The sequence below is a fragment of the Epinephelus fuscoguttatus genome, linkage group LG17 (assembly GCF_011397635.1).
Source record: "Epinephelus fuscoguttatus linkage group LG17, E.fuscoguttatus.final_Chr_v1".
Classification (NCBI taxonomy): domain Eukaryota; kingdom Metazoa; phylum Chordata; class Actinopteri; order Perciformes; family Serranidae; genus Epinephelus; species Epinephelus fuscoguttatus.
Window position 1 is genome coordinate 6,701,186 of NC_064768.1, and position 18,226 is coordinate 6,719,411.

The 18,226-nt window shown below is 42.2% G+C and overlaps 1 protein-coding gene across 1 annotated transcript; it reads right to left on the reverse strand.

Moving 5' to 3' along the window:
• Positions 1 to 7,955: 7,955 nt before the first annotated feature.
• LOC125904199 (zinc finger protein 771-like) lies at positions 7,956 to 16,931 on the reverse strand. The gene is made up of 2 exons (XM_049601450.1): positions 16,213 to 16,931; positions 7,956 to 12,543 (listed from the first exon to the last, which is right to left on the reverse strand). The coding sequence occupies exons 1-2, from the start codon at positions 16,400 to 16,402 to the stop codon at positions 11,480 to 11,482; spliced, it is 1,254 nt and encodes a 417-aa protein (XP_049457407.1). The 5' UTR covers positions 16,403 to 16,931; the 3' UTR covers positions 7,956 to 11,479.
• Positions 16,932 to 18,226: the final 1,295 nt, after the last annotated feature.

Consider the following 18,226-nt stretch of genomic DNA (forward strand, 5'->3'; position numbering starts at 1 on the left):
AGGATGCTGTGGTAGCCATGCTGGTTCAGTGTGCCTTCAATTTTGAATAAATCCCCAACAGTGTCACCAGCAAAACACCCCCACACCATCACACCTCCTCCTCCATGCTTCACAGTGGGAACCAGGCATGTGGAATCCATCCGTTCACCTTTTCTCTCTCACAAAGACACGGCGGTTGGAACCAAAGATCTCAAATTTGGACTCATCAGACCAAAGCACAGATTTCCACTGGTCTAATGTCCATTCCTTGTGTTTCTTGGCCCAAACAAATCTCTTCTGCTTGTTGCCTCTCCTTAGCAGTGGTTTCCTAGCAGCTATTTGACCATGAAGGCCTGATTCGCGCAGTCTCCTCTTAACAGTTGTTCTAGAGATGGGTCTGCTGCTAGAACTCTGTGTGGCATTCATCTTGTCTCTGATCTGAGCTGCTGTTAACTTGCGATTTCTGAGGCTGGTGACTCGGATGAACTTATCCTCAGAAGCAGAGGTGACTCTTGGTCTTCCTTTCCTGGGTCGGTCCTCATGTGTGCCAGTTTGGTTGTAGCGCTTGATGGTTTTTTATGCGACTCCACTTTGGGGACACATTTAAAGTTTTTGCAATTGTCCAGACTGACTGACCTTCATTTCTTAAAGTAATGATGGCCACTCGTTTTTCTTTAGTTAGCTGATTGGTTCTTGCCATAATATGAATTTTAACAGTTGTCCAATAGGGCTGTCGGCTGTGTATTAACCTGACTTCTGCACAACACAACTGATGGTCCCAACCCCATTGATAAAGCAAGAAATTCCACTAATTAACCCTGATAAGGCACACCTGTGAAGTGGAAACCATTTCAGGTGACTACCTCTTGAAGCTCATGGAGAGAATGCCAAGAGTGTGCAAAGCAGTAATCAGAGCAAAGGGTGGCTATTTTGAAGAAACTAGAATATAAAACATGTTTTCAGTTATTTCACCTTTTTTGTTAAGTACATAACTCCACATGTGTTCATTCATAGTTTTGATGCCTTCAGTGAGAATCTACAATGTAAATAGTCATGAAAATAAAGAAAACGCATTGAATGAGAAGGTGTGTCCAAACTTTTGGCCTGTACTGTACATGTTTTTGAATACTGGACAGATGTCTTTCTGTTAAAGTCCCAGTATTCCTGACAGGTTTTGTGTGTATAGTTTCAACCTGTTATTTACTTAATGGTACTTGCAGAAAGTCATACTGTATCTTCTCAATCATATTCATTTCTTTTAGATAATACACAGTAAACAGTGATCATTTCCCTGGGTTCTTCTGTAAAATATCTATTAAATCAAACAGTACTTTTATCTTTTTAGGGTTTCGAATCAATTTTCTTCTTTCTTTCTAATATTTCAATTCAATTTTATTTATAAAGCTCATTATGACAAATAACAATTTGCCTCAGAGGGCTTTACAGCATATCGCACCCCTCTGTCCTTGGACCCTTATGGCAGATAAGGGAAAACTCTCCAAAAAACCCTTTAACGGGAAAAAAAGGTAGAAACCTCAGGAAGAGGAACTGAGAAGGGATCCCTACTCAGATGTAGATGTACAACAGATGTTTTGTGTACAGAACAGATCAACATAAAAGATGTGCAGCGATTCCTATGACAAAATGAGAGCGAGAGAGAGAGAGAGAGAGAGAGAGAGAGAGAGAGAGAGAGAGAGAGATGCATGGCAAACAGTAATGACAATGGCTACAATAACATTAATTTTAATTATAACAATAATAATAATAGTAATAGTATTTTGGTAATATATATATATATATATATATATATGTATTAATATATGATAGTATATATATGTGACAATAATAATCATATGTGTATAATGATAATGGAAGTATGACTAATAATAACAGCAGTAGTAGGAGGCATCAGGCAGGACCACGGCAGCAGCGCAACCACGACCCACGATCCAGGCACAGCTGCGATTTGTGGGAACCTGCTAGACAGCAGTGATAGGACATGAATGTTAGCAGATGACGGAGAACCAATGTTGCAGAATCTGAGAGTAAGAGGAGAGAAGGAGAGAGTGAGAAGGAGAGAAGGAAAGAGGGAGAGGAGCTCAGTGTACCATAGGAGGTCCCCCGGCACACAAGGCCTATATCAGCCCAACTAGGGGCTGGTCCAAAACCAGCCTAAGCCAGCTAACTGTAAGAGCCAGTCCTAACTATATGCTTTATCTAAAAGTAAAGTCTGAGGTCAATATTTTTGACAATATAATACACTCTGCTGTTTCATCTTGCCCACAGTAATCACATCTCCCTGTATTATGTTTGCCTATTTTGAACAGCGAACTGTTAAGTCAAATATGTCCAAACTGAAGTCCTATTGTTTCCTCTCTCCTGCTCCTTCTTGTGCATCCAATTTCTCATACTTTCCTTAAAGTTCTTTCAAACCACAGTCCTTTCCTCTCCTCCCAATGATTTCAACACCTTTCCTTCAGTCTCTTTTTTATTAATGCTCTTGATTAATGCAGTTATTTTTTGTGGCCCTCTTTGCAAACTTATCTGCCATTTCATTTCCTGTGATACCAATATGCACTGGTATCCATAAAAATATGAGTCCCATCATTTGAATTGTGTACGGCGTTTGTTGTGTCTCTATCAAATGTCTGCAGAGATTACATGTAATACCAAAAAGGCACAGTGCTAAAACAACTACATAATAAAGCTTCATCTTAGCTGAAAAGTGGGGCTTAAAGGACAACGTCGGTATTTTTCAACCTGGGCTCTATTTCCCCATGTGTATGTGCGTGTATGATTCATGGGTACCACTCATTCTAAAATTGGTTCAGTATTGAGCCGTGAAACGAGCCAAAACGGTAATGGGGGCAAATGCGTCCCGTATAAGTGCTTTTTTTCGCCACTGATCGGTTCAGATTGCCAGTGTTATCTCTGTAAATAGCATATGTAGCGGCCCTGGGGCAGTGGTGAGTGTGAATGAGTGGAGTCAGCTGTCAGTCAGTGTTGGAGCAGAGAGGGGGAGGGCGTCCCGCTTGGTAATGTAGGCTAAATGAGTATGTGTGTGTGAAGAGTGTGTTACGCTAGAAGAGTCAGAGGACAGAGTCTTTTACGTGCTACCCCCAGGAGTGTTACCGGAGTTTTTGGAGTGCTCAAATAAATGGGCCTTTTTCCCGAACGCAAGAACAGGATGTCACGCAACACCCCGTAAGTTACAGCTTTCATAGGCTGCCTTTGTCGGACGGCGAGATGCTGAAGTTGTGGCTAGTTGTGCTACAAATGGATGCTAACACTCCTGTCCAGACACTGCACATTGCAGACCATCGGGTCTGCAGTGCTCACTTCTCCCAAGATGACTACTGCCAGCCAAAGAAGAGAAGACATCCAATCCCGAAACACCTCTTCCTCAAGAAAACGGCTGTCCCACGAGTAGAGAGCTTGTGACATCACACAGCCCAGAGGTAAGGGAAAGGCTAAGTTAGCATGCTATTTACAGTGATAGCACTGGTGATCTGAACCGGTCAGTGGCGAAAAAACACACACACATGCTCATTTACAATATCGAGCGCGGAGCCATCGCCCTCTCTGCTCCAACACTTACTGACACCTGACTCTACTCATTCACAGTCACCACTGCCCCAGGGCCGCTACAATATGCTATCTACAGAGATAACACTGGCGATCTGAAAAAGCACTTTTATACGGGACGCATTTGCCCCCATTACCGTTTTAGCTCGTTTCGCGGCTGGACCGCGCCGCTTTACCCGGACCAGAGGAAAAGGATCTTCACTTGGCTCTCTGCACGATCGATAGCAAACAAGACGTTTTTGCTAAACGATTTCTTCGTCTCACGTAAACTGGATTTTATGTTCCTGACGGAGACATGGCTACATGTTGGTGAGTCCACCCCACTCTCGGAACTTCTCACTCCCGACTGTCTGTTTCTCAGCTCCCCGTGATTAACCGGCAGAGGAGGGGGGCTAGCGTCGGTGTTCAAATCCAGCTTTCAATGCCAACAATCGTTACCTGGCTCCTTTTCTTCTTTTGAACTGCAGACATTTGTGTTAAACTTAACATCTCCAATTCTGTGTGCGCTGGTCTATCGCCCACCTCACCTCAATAAGGATTTCATACAAGACTTTGGTGATTTTCTGGCAGAAACAACATTGAGATATGATCGGGTTTTAATTGTTGGTGATTTTAACATACACGTCTGCTGTGAATCAAAACCTCTGGCCAGGGAATTCATGAATCTTATTGACTCGTTTAATCTCACCCAATCAGTGGCTGGGCTAACGCATGAAAAAGGACACACACTGGACCTTGTGCTGTCACTTGGTTTAAACTTAAGCATTACTGAGACTTGTAATACTCATATCTCTGATCACTTTGCTGTTTTATTTACTGTTACTGTGCCTTCTTCCCATGTTAAACCGTGCGCTCCTGCGCGCCGTGTGCGCACTATTAACTCTTTGACAGCGTCTCAGTTTTCCAAAGCTTTTAATGTCTCTGGGCTCCTCGCTAGCGAAGGGCACTGTAATCTTAGTACCGAAGAGTTTACAGCTCTTTTAAATTCTACATGTACTGACCTAATGGATTTGGTGGCGCCTTTTAGGATGAAATGCGCTAAACCACTGACTGAACCATGGCTGAATGACACCACACGCACTCTCAGACGTGCATGTAGACGCGCTGAGATAAAGTGGAAGAGAAATCGTCTTCAAATCTCTCTAGATATTTTAAGTAATAGTTTATCTGAATATCAGAGAGCTGTTAAAGCTGCAAAAACTAATTTCTTCTCAAACCTTGTGTCAAACAACAGCCATAAACCTCAGTTTCTTTTTAATAGCTACTCTTAATTTGCTTTTAAATACCTGTAATTCTACCTCCATTGTATCTTCGCCTGCACTATGTGAAAAATTTGTTAAATTTTTCAATGACAAGATTTCTGCTATCAGGTCCATTCCCTCTCCTCTGGCCTCTGACCCTGTTGCTTCCCCCGAAGCCCCAGTTATTTTTGAGGCTTTTGAGCAAGTGTCTCTTCCTTCTTTAACTAAAATAGTTCAGCAGCTACGGCCCTCCTACTGCCCCCTAGACAGCATTCCACCCCGTGGATGTTTTTATCACGCTGGGGCCTTGTATTGTCGACCTTATAAATTCTGGCTGTGTCCCCACTGCTTTCAAACATGCTGTGGTGCAGCCCCTCATCAAGAAGAATAATCTTAACCCTTCAGTTTTGTCGAACTACAGACCTATTTCTAAGCTTCCTTTTTTGTCCAAAGTCTTAGAATAGGTAGTGTATGAACAACTGCAGTCGCATCTGGACTTAAATGGCATTTCTGAAAAGTTCCAGTCAGGCTTTAAAGCACTCCATAGCACAGAAACAGCCCTTTTAAGAGTCTTTAATGATCTGCTTTTATTTGTTGATTCTGGTAACACTGCTGTTCGGGTGCTCTTAGAATTGACTGCAGCTTTCGACACAGTAGATCATAAGATTCTTTTATCACGTCTTGACCTGTGTGTAGGTTTTAAAGGTACAGCGCTCAAATGGTTTGAATCCTATTTATCAGAAAAGAGTTTCTCTGTTCACATGGGCCAGTATAGATCTGCTGCATCCTCACTCAATTGCGGGGTGCCTCAAGGTTCCATCTTGGGCCCCATTCTCTTCTCCATTTATATGCTGCCCCTGGGCGCTATATTTCTAAAGTACAATATAACATTTCATTGCTTTGCAGATGACTTACAGATCTACCTTCCTCTTCAAACAAACAGTTCTGCCTCCATTCAAGCTCTGCTGAACTGTCTCAATGATGTTCACACATGGATGGCTTCAAATTTCTTGAACCTAAACAAATCCAAAACTGAAATTATTTTATTTGGCCATTCTGACCTTTTAGATGGGTATGACAGTGCCATTGGCCCATTAGCTTCCTACTGTCACCCTGCTGCAAGAAACCTAGGAGTAATTTTTGACTGTGCCTTTAAATTTAGACCAGACCATTTAAACCAGATTAATTCAGTAGTCAAATCAAGCTTCTTTCAATTAAGGCTACTTAGTAAGGCAAAGCCCTACCTCCCTCCACTTGATTTTGAGAGGGCAATTCATGCTTTCATTACCTGAATAATCCTCGTCTGGATTATTGTAATTCTCTTTATGGTGGATTGGACCAGCAGTCACTGAAACGCCTGCAGACTGTCCAGAATGCAGCAGCCAGACTGCTGACAGGAAAGAAAAGACGTGATTATATCACCCCGATACTGGCCTCTTTGGACTGGCTCCCTGTCCAGTTTAGAGTTCAGTTTAAAATCTTATTTGTTTTTAAAAGCCTGAATGGCTTAGCTCCATCCTATCTATCTGAGCTTATTCAGCTTCACATGACAGCCAGAGCACTGAGATCAAGCAACCAGCTACTGCTGGCCTGTCCTAGAACTAAACTTAAAAGCAAAGGTGACAGAGCCTTTTCCGTTGTGGCACCAAATTTATGGAATACTTTACCTTCTTTTTCTTTTAAAAACCTACCTCTTTTCGCTTGCTTTCACCTCTAGTTGAGACAGACATGTCTTTTACAGCTTTTATTTGTATTTTACCTGTACTCTAATAACTCTCAATAAGATAAGATGTACTCTCAATAAGATCAACCTATTGTTGATCTTATTGATAATTTTTGTGGTTTTTGCTATTCATTCATTCTTTGGATGAACTGTACAGCACTTTGGTAAACCGAGGTTGTTTTTAAATGTGCTATATAAATAAATTTTGACTTTGACCTTCAATACTGAACCAATTTTAGAACGAGTGGTACCCATGAATCAAACGCACACATACACATGGGGAAATAGAGCCCAGGTTGAAAAATACCAAAGTTGTCCTTTAAAGCACGGAAAATTACTGTTTGGGGGTTAGGAGAAAGAATGGAGAAAGGGGAGTTCATGAAAAGAAATTTCCATGTACACACACAAGAATCCCCCCAACGGTAGATTTTACAGATTGCCTACTTCATGGTGGTACAAAATGGTAGACAGTTAAAATATTGTGACATCACCCATTGGTTTGTGGTCCCTCCGTTTTGAAGCCTCGAGTTCAGCATTTAGGCCCTTGGTCACTAACAGGCAGACCGTGGTCCAAGCCCGGACCCAGACACCGTCCTACACGGACCCGGACCTACTGTGTAACCAGTAAATTATTATGGGATTTTAAATTTTGGTGGAACACTTCTATTTTAACCAGTGCAGCTTTTCTAGTCTTTACGGCATCGGTTTAGCTGATCAGGAAATGCACAGACCAATTGCATCGAGTTAAGCCATTCCACATGATGCCACCCAGCCAAACAAATCTCTGCATTCAAGCTGAGGTGATTAACATTGCGACTCTGTATACAGTCAGATGGGAGAGGTGAGAGGCGAGTGATACGCGGAAAGATGATAGAAAAACAGTAAGATAGTAATATAGAAAAAGAAAGAAAGCGATACAGGGAGAGAAGACGGAGAGGAAGAGGCGAGTGAGCGAGGGACAGAGAGGAACACAGAGGAAGCTTTCCCAGGTCTGAGGAAAGTAGCCCTGTACATGTTGACCATGTTTGGCTCCACATACAGCTGCAAGGCAGCTTTCTCCACAATGAACATAATAAAAACTAAATATCGTTCCAGGCTCACCAATGAGCACCTGTACATGTGTATGAGAACGGCCCTGACACCATTCCAGTCCAGATTTAAAATCCTGGGAGGACAAGCTCGAACTCAGTTCTCTCACTGAACAACAAAAAGTAGGGAGTGGGAAAAGAGGGAAATAAAGAGAAACTGTAAAAGTGTTCAATTGTTATTTATTTATTGTAAAATTGGTTGAGACTGTTAAGTCAAGATGTGAAACATTTAACAAACAAAAAGGAAAATTCAAGCTGTTTATTTTATTTTTTCTAAAATTAGGCACTTTATTTCAAGATGCACAATTTTTCAAAAAATATTTCATTTATTTTCTCCATTTTATTTTTAAATGCATATCTGAATAGTTCAGTGTTAAGTGACAATAATATTGTCGAAATGTTTTTGATTCGTACTTTCTTTATTTGATTTGACAGTCAGATGCTGATTACATGCAGACATTGATACAACTACTACACTACGTCAGTATTTATCACACTAAATCATAACACAAGTTAGACATTATGATGTTCCAGACTTTTGCATAAGGAAATTTTCTCTAACTGGACCTCTTTGAATTTTAGTTGAATACCCCTGGTCTATAATACGGCCTATAATCCCACACTGGAGTGTCATGATACTGCAGTAATTTGGTTTTGTAAAAATGCAAAGGCAGCAAAAAGACAGGACTTTGTAGCAGCCCTTAGCGCCACCTCTGTGTAAACAGAGTTGCTGACATCGACTCCAATCATTCCTGCATGCCAGTCTTCATGTTAACTTAAAAGGTACAAACTTTTCAATGCCTGTTTCTTTGTTCTGGATTGCATAATACTGTTGTCAAAAGAATGTCAAATCAGTCCAAAAAATCACAACGGTGATATGAAAACAAATTTAACTGCAGTGCTTTTTCATGGCAGTGCGCTTGTGCATTGCTGAGCTGAATTTCGCTAAGCCGCATTGTGTAAAAGGTTTTTATTTTTGGACTACTTTATTGGTAAAAAATACAGGGTTCTTAATGGCTGTATACATACACATACAGCCATGTTATTGCTACACGTCAAGAAATTATGCTTGAGTGTTTTCAACAGACATATAATTATCTACATTAGGGATGGCACAATATCAGATTTTCACATTGTGGAGTTCATCATAACAATAACATCTATAGAAAATTTAAGATAAAATGAACACTTTCAGTCAAGTGCATCTTTATATTTGTTTATTTTGCATTTTGTCTCATTTTCTATCAAATGAATTACACTCAGAATACAAATGCAGGTAGGTGAGGAGTGAGTCTGTTACCATAACTGAAAAAAAGAACTCTAAGAGCAATTACACTTTATGGATAGTGAAAAGGCAACCAGATGGTGTTGTGGGAGGGAGACAGCCAGAATGGGAAAGGAACAGAAATAATTTAGGAGATGCTGGATTATTTACACAATATTATTATGTGTCTTAATTACATGACATAAATGTTTAATAAAAAAAAAAGAAAGAAAAAAAAAAAGATTATCATCAATACTGAAATTTCACGGCACCCCTAATCTACAGATAATCATTTATCTATCTGATCTATTTTTTAATCTAAAAGGCCCTACGCCGGAATTTTAAAACATTGCCAGAGAACTTTAGGCTCCATTAAGTCTGTATTAAGGCCCTGACACACCAAGCCGACAGCACAGACAGCACCGTCTGTGAGCGCCTGTCGGCCTAGTTTTTGCGGTGTGTCCCGCACCATCGGCACTTTGGCGTCGGCGGCTTTTCGGCCGATTGAGCATGTTGAATCAGCAGCGGAGCTAGCTGGTTAGAGAGATCACTCTGATTGGCTGTTCAGGTTTTATTTTCTCGCCCCTGTAGCGAGTGAATCTGCCTGTTGTGAAACCGGGGCTGACCGGGGCTTCCTCCTCAGGCTCCACTTCACTCAGCTGCCCACAGACCCGCTGCTTCTTCCCTCTTTAACCTGAATGACAAACCGGATCTAGCTGGGAGCGGCTAGCGGAGCATTAACCGCAGCATGACCGGAGGGAAGCACAGCCAGTTAGCCTCTGCTAGCTTCCCAGCTAGCCCCGGCTCTCAGTCAGAATCCAAACGGAGAGCTGGGGCTGGCTGGGAGCGGCTAGCGGGGCGTTAGCCGCAGCATGTCCGGAGGGAAGCACAGCGAGTTAGCCTCCACTAGTCTCTGAGCTAGCCCCGGCTCTTCGATTGGATCCAACCGGAGCACCAAGCCCTGGTTTGTTATTCATGTTAAAGTGGAAAGAAGGAGGGGGTTTATCGGGCAGCTGAGTGAAGTGGAGCCTGCGGAGGAAACACCGGGACTGTCTGGATATAATAGTCCGTGGAGGTGCTCGGCTGCACAGATAGGAAACCCCTTGGCTGTCAGGATGTACCAGTCACTCCGCTCTCTCTCACACAGGTGCAGAACATATGTGCCACTTGGCCGTTGGATGTAGTCTTTGTAGCGTGTTCAAATGCAAGTGACACAGGGCGACGTGAGGCGATGCAACAGTTGGCTTTTGTCACCACTAGTTCTTTGATTTTGGTTTGGTGTGTCAGCACCTTAAAGCTATAGTTGGTAATGTTGGAGAACTAGCAAGATTTGAAAGTGGCACCTCCTCTAAGCTCCACCACCCTCCTCCCCCTCCCGTCAGTGTCAGTGCTCCGTCCAAAGCCATGCCCCCACAAACTTGAACGTGCATCCTGCAGTACACCGACAGAGAAGCTAATGTTAGCATTGGGCTAATACGAGCTACAAAAGTAGCTAAGTTGGCTAACGTTACATATTTCATGAAAATAACTAATCCCCCTGAAGCAAAACAAATAATTACCTGTCTAACAGAAAGACAGCAACCTCTGCATCACTTTTCAGGTCCTTCAGCTCCCTCAGTTGTCTCCACTGTTCATGTTGGTTGTTTGTCCTCTCGCTTTATCCAAAGCCTTTTCCGTCGCAGCCTTTTCTGCCTCCGACTTTCTTTTCTTAGCCTGTTTAGCGGGGCAAGCCGTTACAAGTAACGCTGGAAGTGGTACTTTTGGCTGCATTTTCTCTGCCATTGTTCAACAAACTTATTCTCCTGCTAACTTGGTATTTCTGCTGAGGAGTGTGCTGAATATTTCCAGCAAAGGTGACACATGATGACTACATGCAGGGAGGAGGGAGGGACAGAGGGGGGTGTGGGCAGGACCAGAGCGATATAGCCTCGCGTCACCAGGCTCTTCACGTACGGGGAAGAGCCTGGTTTCCATTCACTCTGAGTTTTGTCTGGATTCTGGTTCCGGAATTCAGCAAATTCACCAAAGTAAAACTTTAAATTCTGGCGCACCATGGATTTACAATAAAAGAAAAAGGTTAACTTAATGGCTTGGGGCTTTTCTTGTAAATTAAATTCTGTAAATTATAAAGTTTCACCGCATTTTTATTAGCTTGGTGCTTTTACTTTGAGGGAAAGGCGCATCCATCGAATTCCGGATCCTGTCTCTCTTGCTCTGGCTCCGGTTCCTTACCAAAACGGCCACTAAACGGCCCCAGACTAAGAGCGATATATAAGGACGAGACATGAAGGCATCTGATTGGTTCTTTCCACTCGCACCGAGAAGCAGGAATTGGTCAGAGTTTTTACAGGCATGCAGTTGCCACAGAGGTTGGATTTTTTTTTTTTGTTCCTTTTTCTAAACACATTATGTATTGACTACTCTCAGGATGGAAGGACCATTTCACCCAGTATAACAAAAAGTGTTTCTGAACAGGATTACCAACTATAGCTTTAAGCTTCAATTCTAACTAAATTTGGCTGATCAGTATTGAACAAAGTCTTGTCCTCAGTACTTCATTTCTGCTGACAAAAAAGGCTTAACAAGCATCTCTGCAACTTCACTTATGACTGCTGCTCTCGCCAACACACTTGTGGTTTCTCAGGTAACAGGGCCTAGTGAATTTTTTGTCGCAAACACTGCAACTAAATGGTTTCTCCCCTGTGTGGACAGTCAAGTGTCGTCTCAGAGTTACCTTTTGATTGAATCTTTTCCCACACACTGAACAGCTAAATGGTTTCTCCCCTGTGTGAACAGTCAAGTGTCGTCTCAAATCTCCCTTGTGTGCAAATCTTTTAACACAAATTGAACAACTAAATGGTCTCTCCCCTGTGTGGACTATGAAATGTCTTCTCAAATCTCCCCTATGTGCAAATGTTTTCCCACAAACTGAACAGCTAAACGGTTTCTCCCCTGAGTGGATTCTCATGTGTCGTCTACGATTTCCATAGTCCGTGAATCTTAGGCTACAAACTGAACAACTATATGGTTTCTCCCCTGAGTGAATAGTCAAGTGTCGACTAAGATCTGCCTTCTGTGCAAATCTTGTACCACAAATTGAGCAACTAAATGGTTTTTCCCCTGTGTGGACTCTTGAGTGCCGTCTTAGGTTACGATGGTGTGTGAATCTTTCACCACAAACCGAGCAAATAAATGGTTTCTCAGGTACATGAGCGTCATTGCTTTGCAGAGAGTTTAAACCTGACTGAGGTTTCTGAGTGTCCTCCCAGTCTCTACTGTCATCAGTCTCAGTTTCAGAGTGTGAAGTCTTGTCATCAGTATCTGGTTGTAAAGGACTATCTGGATCTGAGTTCCTGGCTGGTTCTGGTCCTCCACAGTCCTCTCCATCAGCTGTTTCCATCTGTTCAGTTTGTCTTTGATGAAGCTGTGAGGACTGAGCTTTCTCTTCATCTTCTTCTTCACTCTTCACAGGGACAGGAGTGACTGTGAACTCTATTTCAGCCTCCTCCAGCCCCTGAAGCTGCTCTCCCTCCCGACTGCTCCAGAGTTCCTCCTGTTCTTCTTTAATGTGTGGGGGCTCTGGTTCATCCTGGTCCAGACTGGAGCTCCACTCTTGCTGCTCAGGAGGAACCTCTTCTTTAACCACCAACGGCTGCTGGACTTCTGTGGAGAATATTGTGATACATACACCCTCATTAGAAAACTGCTATTTAATGTTAACACTGAAACCATGGACACCACTTCTTTCTTAATGTCCAGAAAAATGCTTCACATTTTGTATAACATATTTGGATACTACAAACTGCTAAGTGACAAACAGCTATCTGACAAAGTTTCATTCTGGGGACAATTAAGAAAAAGTTAAAAGAACTAAGATTAATCATACTGAATGTGCATTTACAAACTGATCCTCCATGTAATGAAGGCCATCTCTTTACACGCTGTTCACACTTACGAACAAATATCTACATATAATCAAATGTATTTATGTCAAAAGTGAGAAATCGTGCCAGCTGGGAGGCTAGCGGAGGCTAACTGGCTGTGGCTGGAGATCAACACAGAGAGAGGTTGTGTGAGGTCATGCTATACTCCAGATGAAATTACACCTCTAGTTCTTCACATAGCAATTTTTTTAATTCCTTCAATCTAGAAATGATGAATTTCGCTTATTGCTCCTTCAATGTGCATCACTGATCACTTGAGCTTCACTATCATCAAACAATTGCAACATAAGGCAATATTAGTTAGTAATTAATGGCAGCAGATGGTAGGTCTGTTTGTTTGAACTGAAAATAAATGTCAGTCATTTTGAACGGCCCCTATGAACCATTTAAGTCTTAAACATAAAGCTCAGAATATGAGCATACAGTGTTATCGCTCATTTATGCTCAATGTTAGATACTAATATAAACACGGAGGGAGCCTTCTGTGTATACTCTATATTCATGTTGTTCATCTCTTGTGCGTGTGTCTTATGAATTCAGCTTATGAATATAGCTGAACTGGAGCAGTACCACCGGAAATCTTGGGGGCACTGTAGCATAGTTAAAACAAGACAGGACAGTAGTAGGACACCAGTTTTAGGACATTTTAAAGGGGCACTATGTGAAATTCAGAGTATACAAGTTGTCTGAACATGGTTCTCTTTGTGGAAGGGGCTGAGTCGGCAGCTAGCCACTACCCGTACCTCCACCTTAAACAGCACTACACAACATCAACAGTGCTGACAGAGCTAATGGTGTTAACCTGGGGGGGGGGAACCAGATGGTGGGTGCTACACTTTTGTGACGATGCCATCCCTATATCAGCGGTAGCTCCATATGAGCTAGCCAGTGGGATTCACACATGCACTAACACTCGCAGATGGACCAGCGTGCCACAACAATCCACAGAGAAGCCTGAATTTTAACACAAACAGAGGTAGCATGACTTCATTTTCTGCTCAGGATGCTATTGCTCCACTGTATCTTTACATAGCAAATAGCCGTTTGGTGCTAATTTTCTGAATGTTGCATACAGGGACTTAAATTTTGTGCAAATCTTAACTCCTTCATATTGAGCCCACTCCCCAGAATAAATGTTGCCATTGTACATTTCTGCAAACCATATATATATATATGTACATTTCATATCAACATTTCTAAAACGTCTGTCCATCCTGGAAGAGGGATCCCTCCTCAGTTGCTCTTCCTGAGGTTTCTACCATTTTTTTTCCCTGTTAAAGGGTTTTTTTTGGGGAGTTTTTCCTTATCCGCTGCGAGGGTCATAAGGACAGAGGGATGTCGTATGCTGTAAAGCCCTGTGAGGCAAATTGTGATTTGTGATATTGGGCTTTATAAATAAAATTGATTGATTGACTGATTAAAATTACATTATTATCTCATTTGCATGAGCTGACTTTGTCATCAAGTGTTAGAGGGGATTTTGGATGGCGTGATAGCTAGGCGAGGCAGCTGTCAGGCTGCAGACAATAGTATGAGACCAACAAATAACAAAAGGTGATTGTTTTTTAGCGAGAGACTGCAGACTTTCCAGCCGAGATTGTGGCACTAAAACCGGAATTTTTAAGGCAAAATACTATCATCTCTTAACCATGACAAAAGTAGGTTTTGTGCCTAAACATAGCCACACAGCCACATGTCCACTATATAATAAAATACAGATGTTAAATATATTTTATTCTACAGCAATGCATAATATTCTTTAAGATCATCATATGTTTGTAGTGTTGCTGTCCTGTAAGAACCACATATCTCTATAAAGTCAACTGTATGAGCTCAGGAAAACAGCCCTACTTATAGATTTTTGATGATGCATTTTCCAGCTGAACCAAGAGGGTTTTTTCGACTCATCAGATTTAATCTCACCTCTGGAAGAATTTTTCATGCATCCCGGGGGAGAGTGGGGCATGGAATCTGAGTGGGACACGTTCAAAGCCTCCATTTTAGAAGCAGCTGCTGAAAGTTGTGGTCAGAAAGTCGTTAGTGCCTGTTGTGGCAGCAACCTAAGAACCTAAGAGAAGGAAGCCATGAGGCTGAAGGAGGCCTTTCAGGCTTGGTTGAGCCAGGGGTCTTCTAAAGCAGTAGAATGGCTGACTGGCCAGAAAGGCTGCAGCTGTGGCAGTGTCCAAAGCAAAAACCCAGGTGTGGGAGAAGTTCAGGGGGGCTATGGAGAAGGACTTTCAGTTGGCCTCAGTGAACTTCTGGGGAACCATTAGATGCCAAAAGAAGGGAAAGCAGGGCTTGTCTCAGGCTGTGTTTAGCAGGGGTGGAGAACTGCTGGGGGTTCAAGTTGTTTCACGTGTGCCAATGCTGTGTAATAGAGGTTGAGTTAACATTGCTTACAAATTATGACTTGGTTCTAGAGGCAAGTCAATGCATTCAGTGGGTTGTTTGAGTCATTAGGTTCTGCAAGTGTATCGTGACAATACACAACAATACACTGAGATTAAAAAAAGGTACTTAAATTGTTTTTTTAAAAAGGAAAATACTTCAGTACTTCAACTCAAGTAATGATCTGACTAAGCAACCTGCACTTGTCTTGGAATAATATGTAACCAGGAGTATCTATACTTTGACTCAACCAATAGAGTTGTGTACTTACTTACTGTAGTCTTTGTGGTGTGTTCATGCAACCTTTTGACCAAGGCACCGACAATGTGAGGTGATGCAATAGTCAGTCTTCTTTACCACTAGTTCTTGGACATCAATTTGGTTTGTCTGGGACTTTAAGACTACAGGTTTGGTTCAGGTTTAGGTGGAGGGGAAACACATATCAAAGGGGAACCAATCTTCGACACAACACAGGCTTTAACTTAAGCCATGTAAAATTTGGCCATGCCAGCATAGGCCTATTGGTTTCATTGGGGTTTTAAAAGTTGAGTGTAGTAAAACATAAACTACAATGTCAGGCAGGACATCGTAAATGCTAGAAAGTAGAGAGCGCGTGTACTGCAGTAGGCAAGGTCAGCAAGGTCAGCAATCTCAGCAATTTGATTAAAATGACCTGATGAACAAAACTTTAGTCAAAACATATGGCAGCATTGAGTTTCATTGTAGTTTAAAGACTTTTTAAACACACTCTGTTAAAATTTAGCTATTTTCAAGGTATTCCTGTAATTGATGTTTCTTCCTCAAAATTTAAGCACTAAGCTTAAGGACCTTGTACAAACCCAGCAAACAATCAAATTCAAAATCGCCACATCTGGGGATGCATGGAGTAATTAAAGCTGTCGGAACACAGTATTTTCAGAGTGGTATTAGCGTCTTTACTTATGTTAACTGGTTTCCCAGCCGTTTTAAGTGATAATAAAAACAACGAAATTGTACAAACCTGCTCTGTGTAACCGGACAGGGTTGTAAACAGCGTCCAGTAGTTTCCGTTGTCGGTGATTCTCTTTTGAACTGAACTCAAGTTTCTCCTCGTACTCTGCTATCGTTGTTTCAAACAGCTCAAAGATCTCTTCAGCTGCCGCAGTTAGTCGCTGGTTGACAAAAGCTCTCAGCATTTGAACTTTAGACATTTTTTCTCAATCACAGCAACTTTTCCTCCAGACACACTCCTTTAAAGACGGTTTGTTCACTCTGATGTGCGCCGCGTTACTGGATACCTCCGCCTCCGTCTATTTCCAGAGACCAAGCTAACTTCATTAGCTTCGTACGACACCGAAGGATGATCTGGGCGTTTTAAATTAGAAAGGACCGTACAGACTCCATTCAGACAGGTTTATCTAGACATTGTGGGTCCACAAAAAAATACAATTTGGTGTCTATTGGATATTCACTGTGACTAGAGCTGTGTGACCGAGTTCTATCTCCGTCTAATTCCAGCTAGCACGCTAGGCTAGCTTCAGTTAGCATATTTAGCTAACGGAGTCTGCCGTGAACCGTCCTGAAAACTTACAAAAAGTCCACTTATGCAAGTTTATCCGAACATACGGGCACTGGTGTTTCACTCCAATGGTATCAGATAAACTACCTGCGGAAACAGCAGGAATAACGGGGGACAGAAGGGTCTATAACAAGGCACCAGGATAAACCTCTTTCACCTCTTCTTCTTTTTGTTTTACGGTGGTTGGCATCCAGCGTTTGGTGCATTACCGCCACCTTCTGCTCTGGAGTGTAGATCAGACAATAGACCCCCCCTCCCCCCATCTTAACCTCTGCTTTACTGACACTCACTTGCATTTCTATTCTTCCTCTCTGTAAATCCCTCTTTGCCAACTCATCTGCCCTCTCATTCCCCCTCACCCCTACATGCGCTGGTACCCACATAAATTTAATCTGACCTCCTCTATTTATTATTCTTGTGACTGACTGAAGGACTTTATATAACACGCCTTGACGGCTGTTAGAATGAAATGATCTCAAGCTTGCTAGAACTGAGAAAGAATCTGAGCAAATCAGTACCTTGTCTTGTCTGGATTTTTCCACCCATCTTAAAGCAATCAACACAGCCAACATTTCCACCGTGTAGACCCCTAACACATTACATGTTCTTCTATTAATACCAACTCCTTTTGCTGGTACTGCCACCCCAAATCCTGTCACTCCTGTCTCCGGTTCTTTAGCTCCATCCATACATACCCATATACAATCACTATGCTTTCCCATTACATGACATTTAAAAGCATTAACCAAGTCTATTTTACCTTTTTCTTTTCTTTTAAGCTCTAACAAATACCAGTCTACATCTGACCATATAAGCAACCATGGCGGTATCACCGGATACACTACTGTGGGGCTTGTCCTCACTCCTAAGTCTCCCAGTTCAATTGCCACATCATTTCCTACCCGCCCAAAATTTTCCCTCTGATTCTTCCCATTCTCCCAGCACTCCTACAGAACTTCTTTTGTCGGGTGAGAATCACTGTGTCCCTGCAAATTTGCCCAGTAACTCACCATCAGCTGCTTCCTTCTCAATCCCAGTGGCATCTCTCCCATCTCTACCTGTAAAGCAGGTACTGGTGATGTTTTAAAAGCCGCACTGCAAACTCTCAGTGCCTGTGCCTGAAATAGCCTGGCATATTGTTCTTCTCACTACTGCCTGTGCCCACTTATACTGGATTAAATGTTGTATGTTATGGGTTCTTTTAAGTTGTCTAAATGCTCTGTTTCTATTTCTAACAGCCTGACAGCATTCCTCTGTCCACCATGGTACCGGTTTCCTATTCATCTTATTTTTACTCCTGGGAATAGCTCCCTCTGCTGCCCTAATAATTCCTGAGGTTACCTGATTGTTTATTTCCTCTATATCTACAGAAAAGTCCATTCTTGTCATTGTTTCTTCACTTAACTCCTGGAATGAATCCCATTTTGCCTTCACAAAACCCACTTTGAGATTTGTA

Excerpts from the sequence above, each read along its gene's own strand:
- LOC125904199 (XM_049601450.1), bottom strand. The coding sequence starts at position 16,402 with ATGTCTAAAGTTCAAATGCTGAGAGCTTTTGTCAACCAGCGACTAACT. Across the intron at positions 12,544-16,212 it reads TGTCCGGTTACACAGAGCAG|AAGTCCAGCAGCCGTTGGTG; the intron begins GTTTGTACAATT and ends TATTCTCCACAG.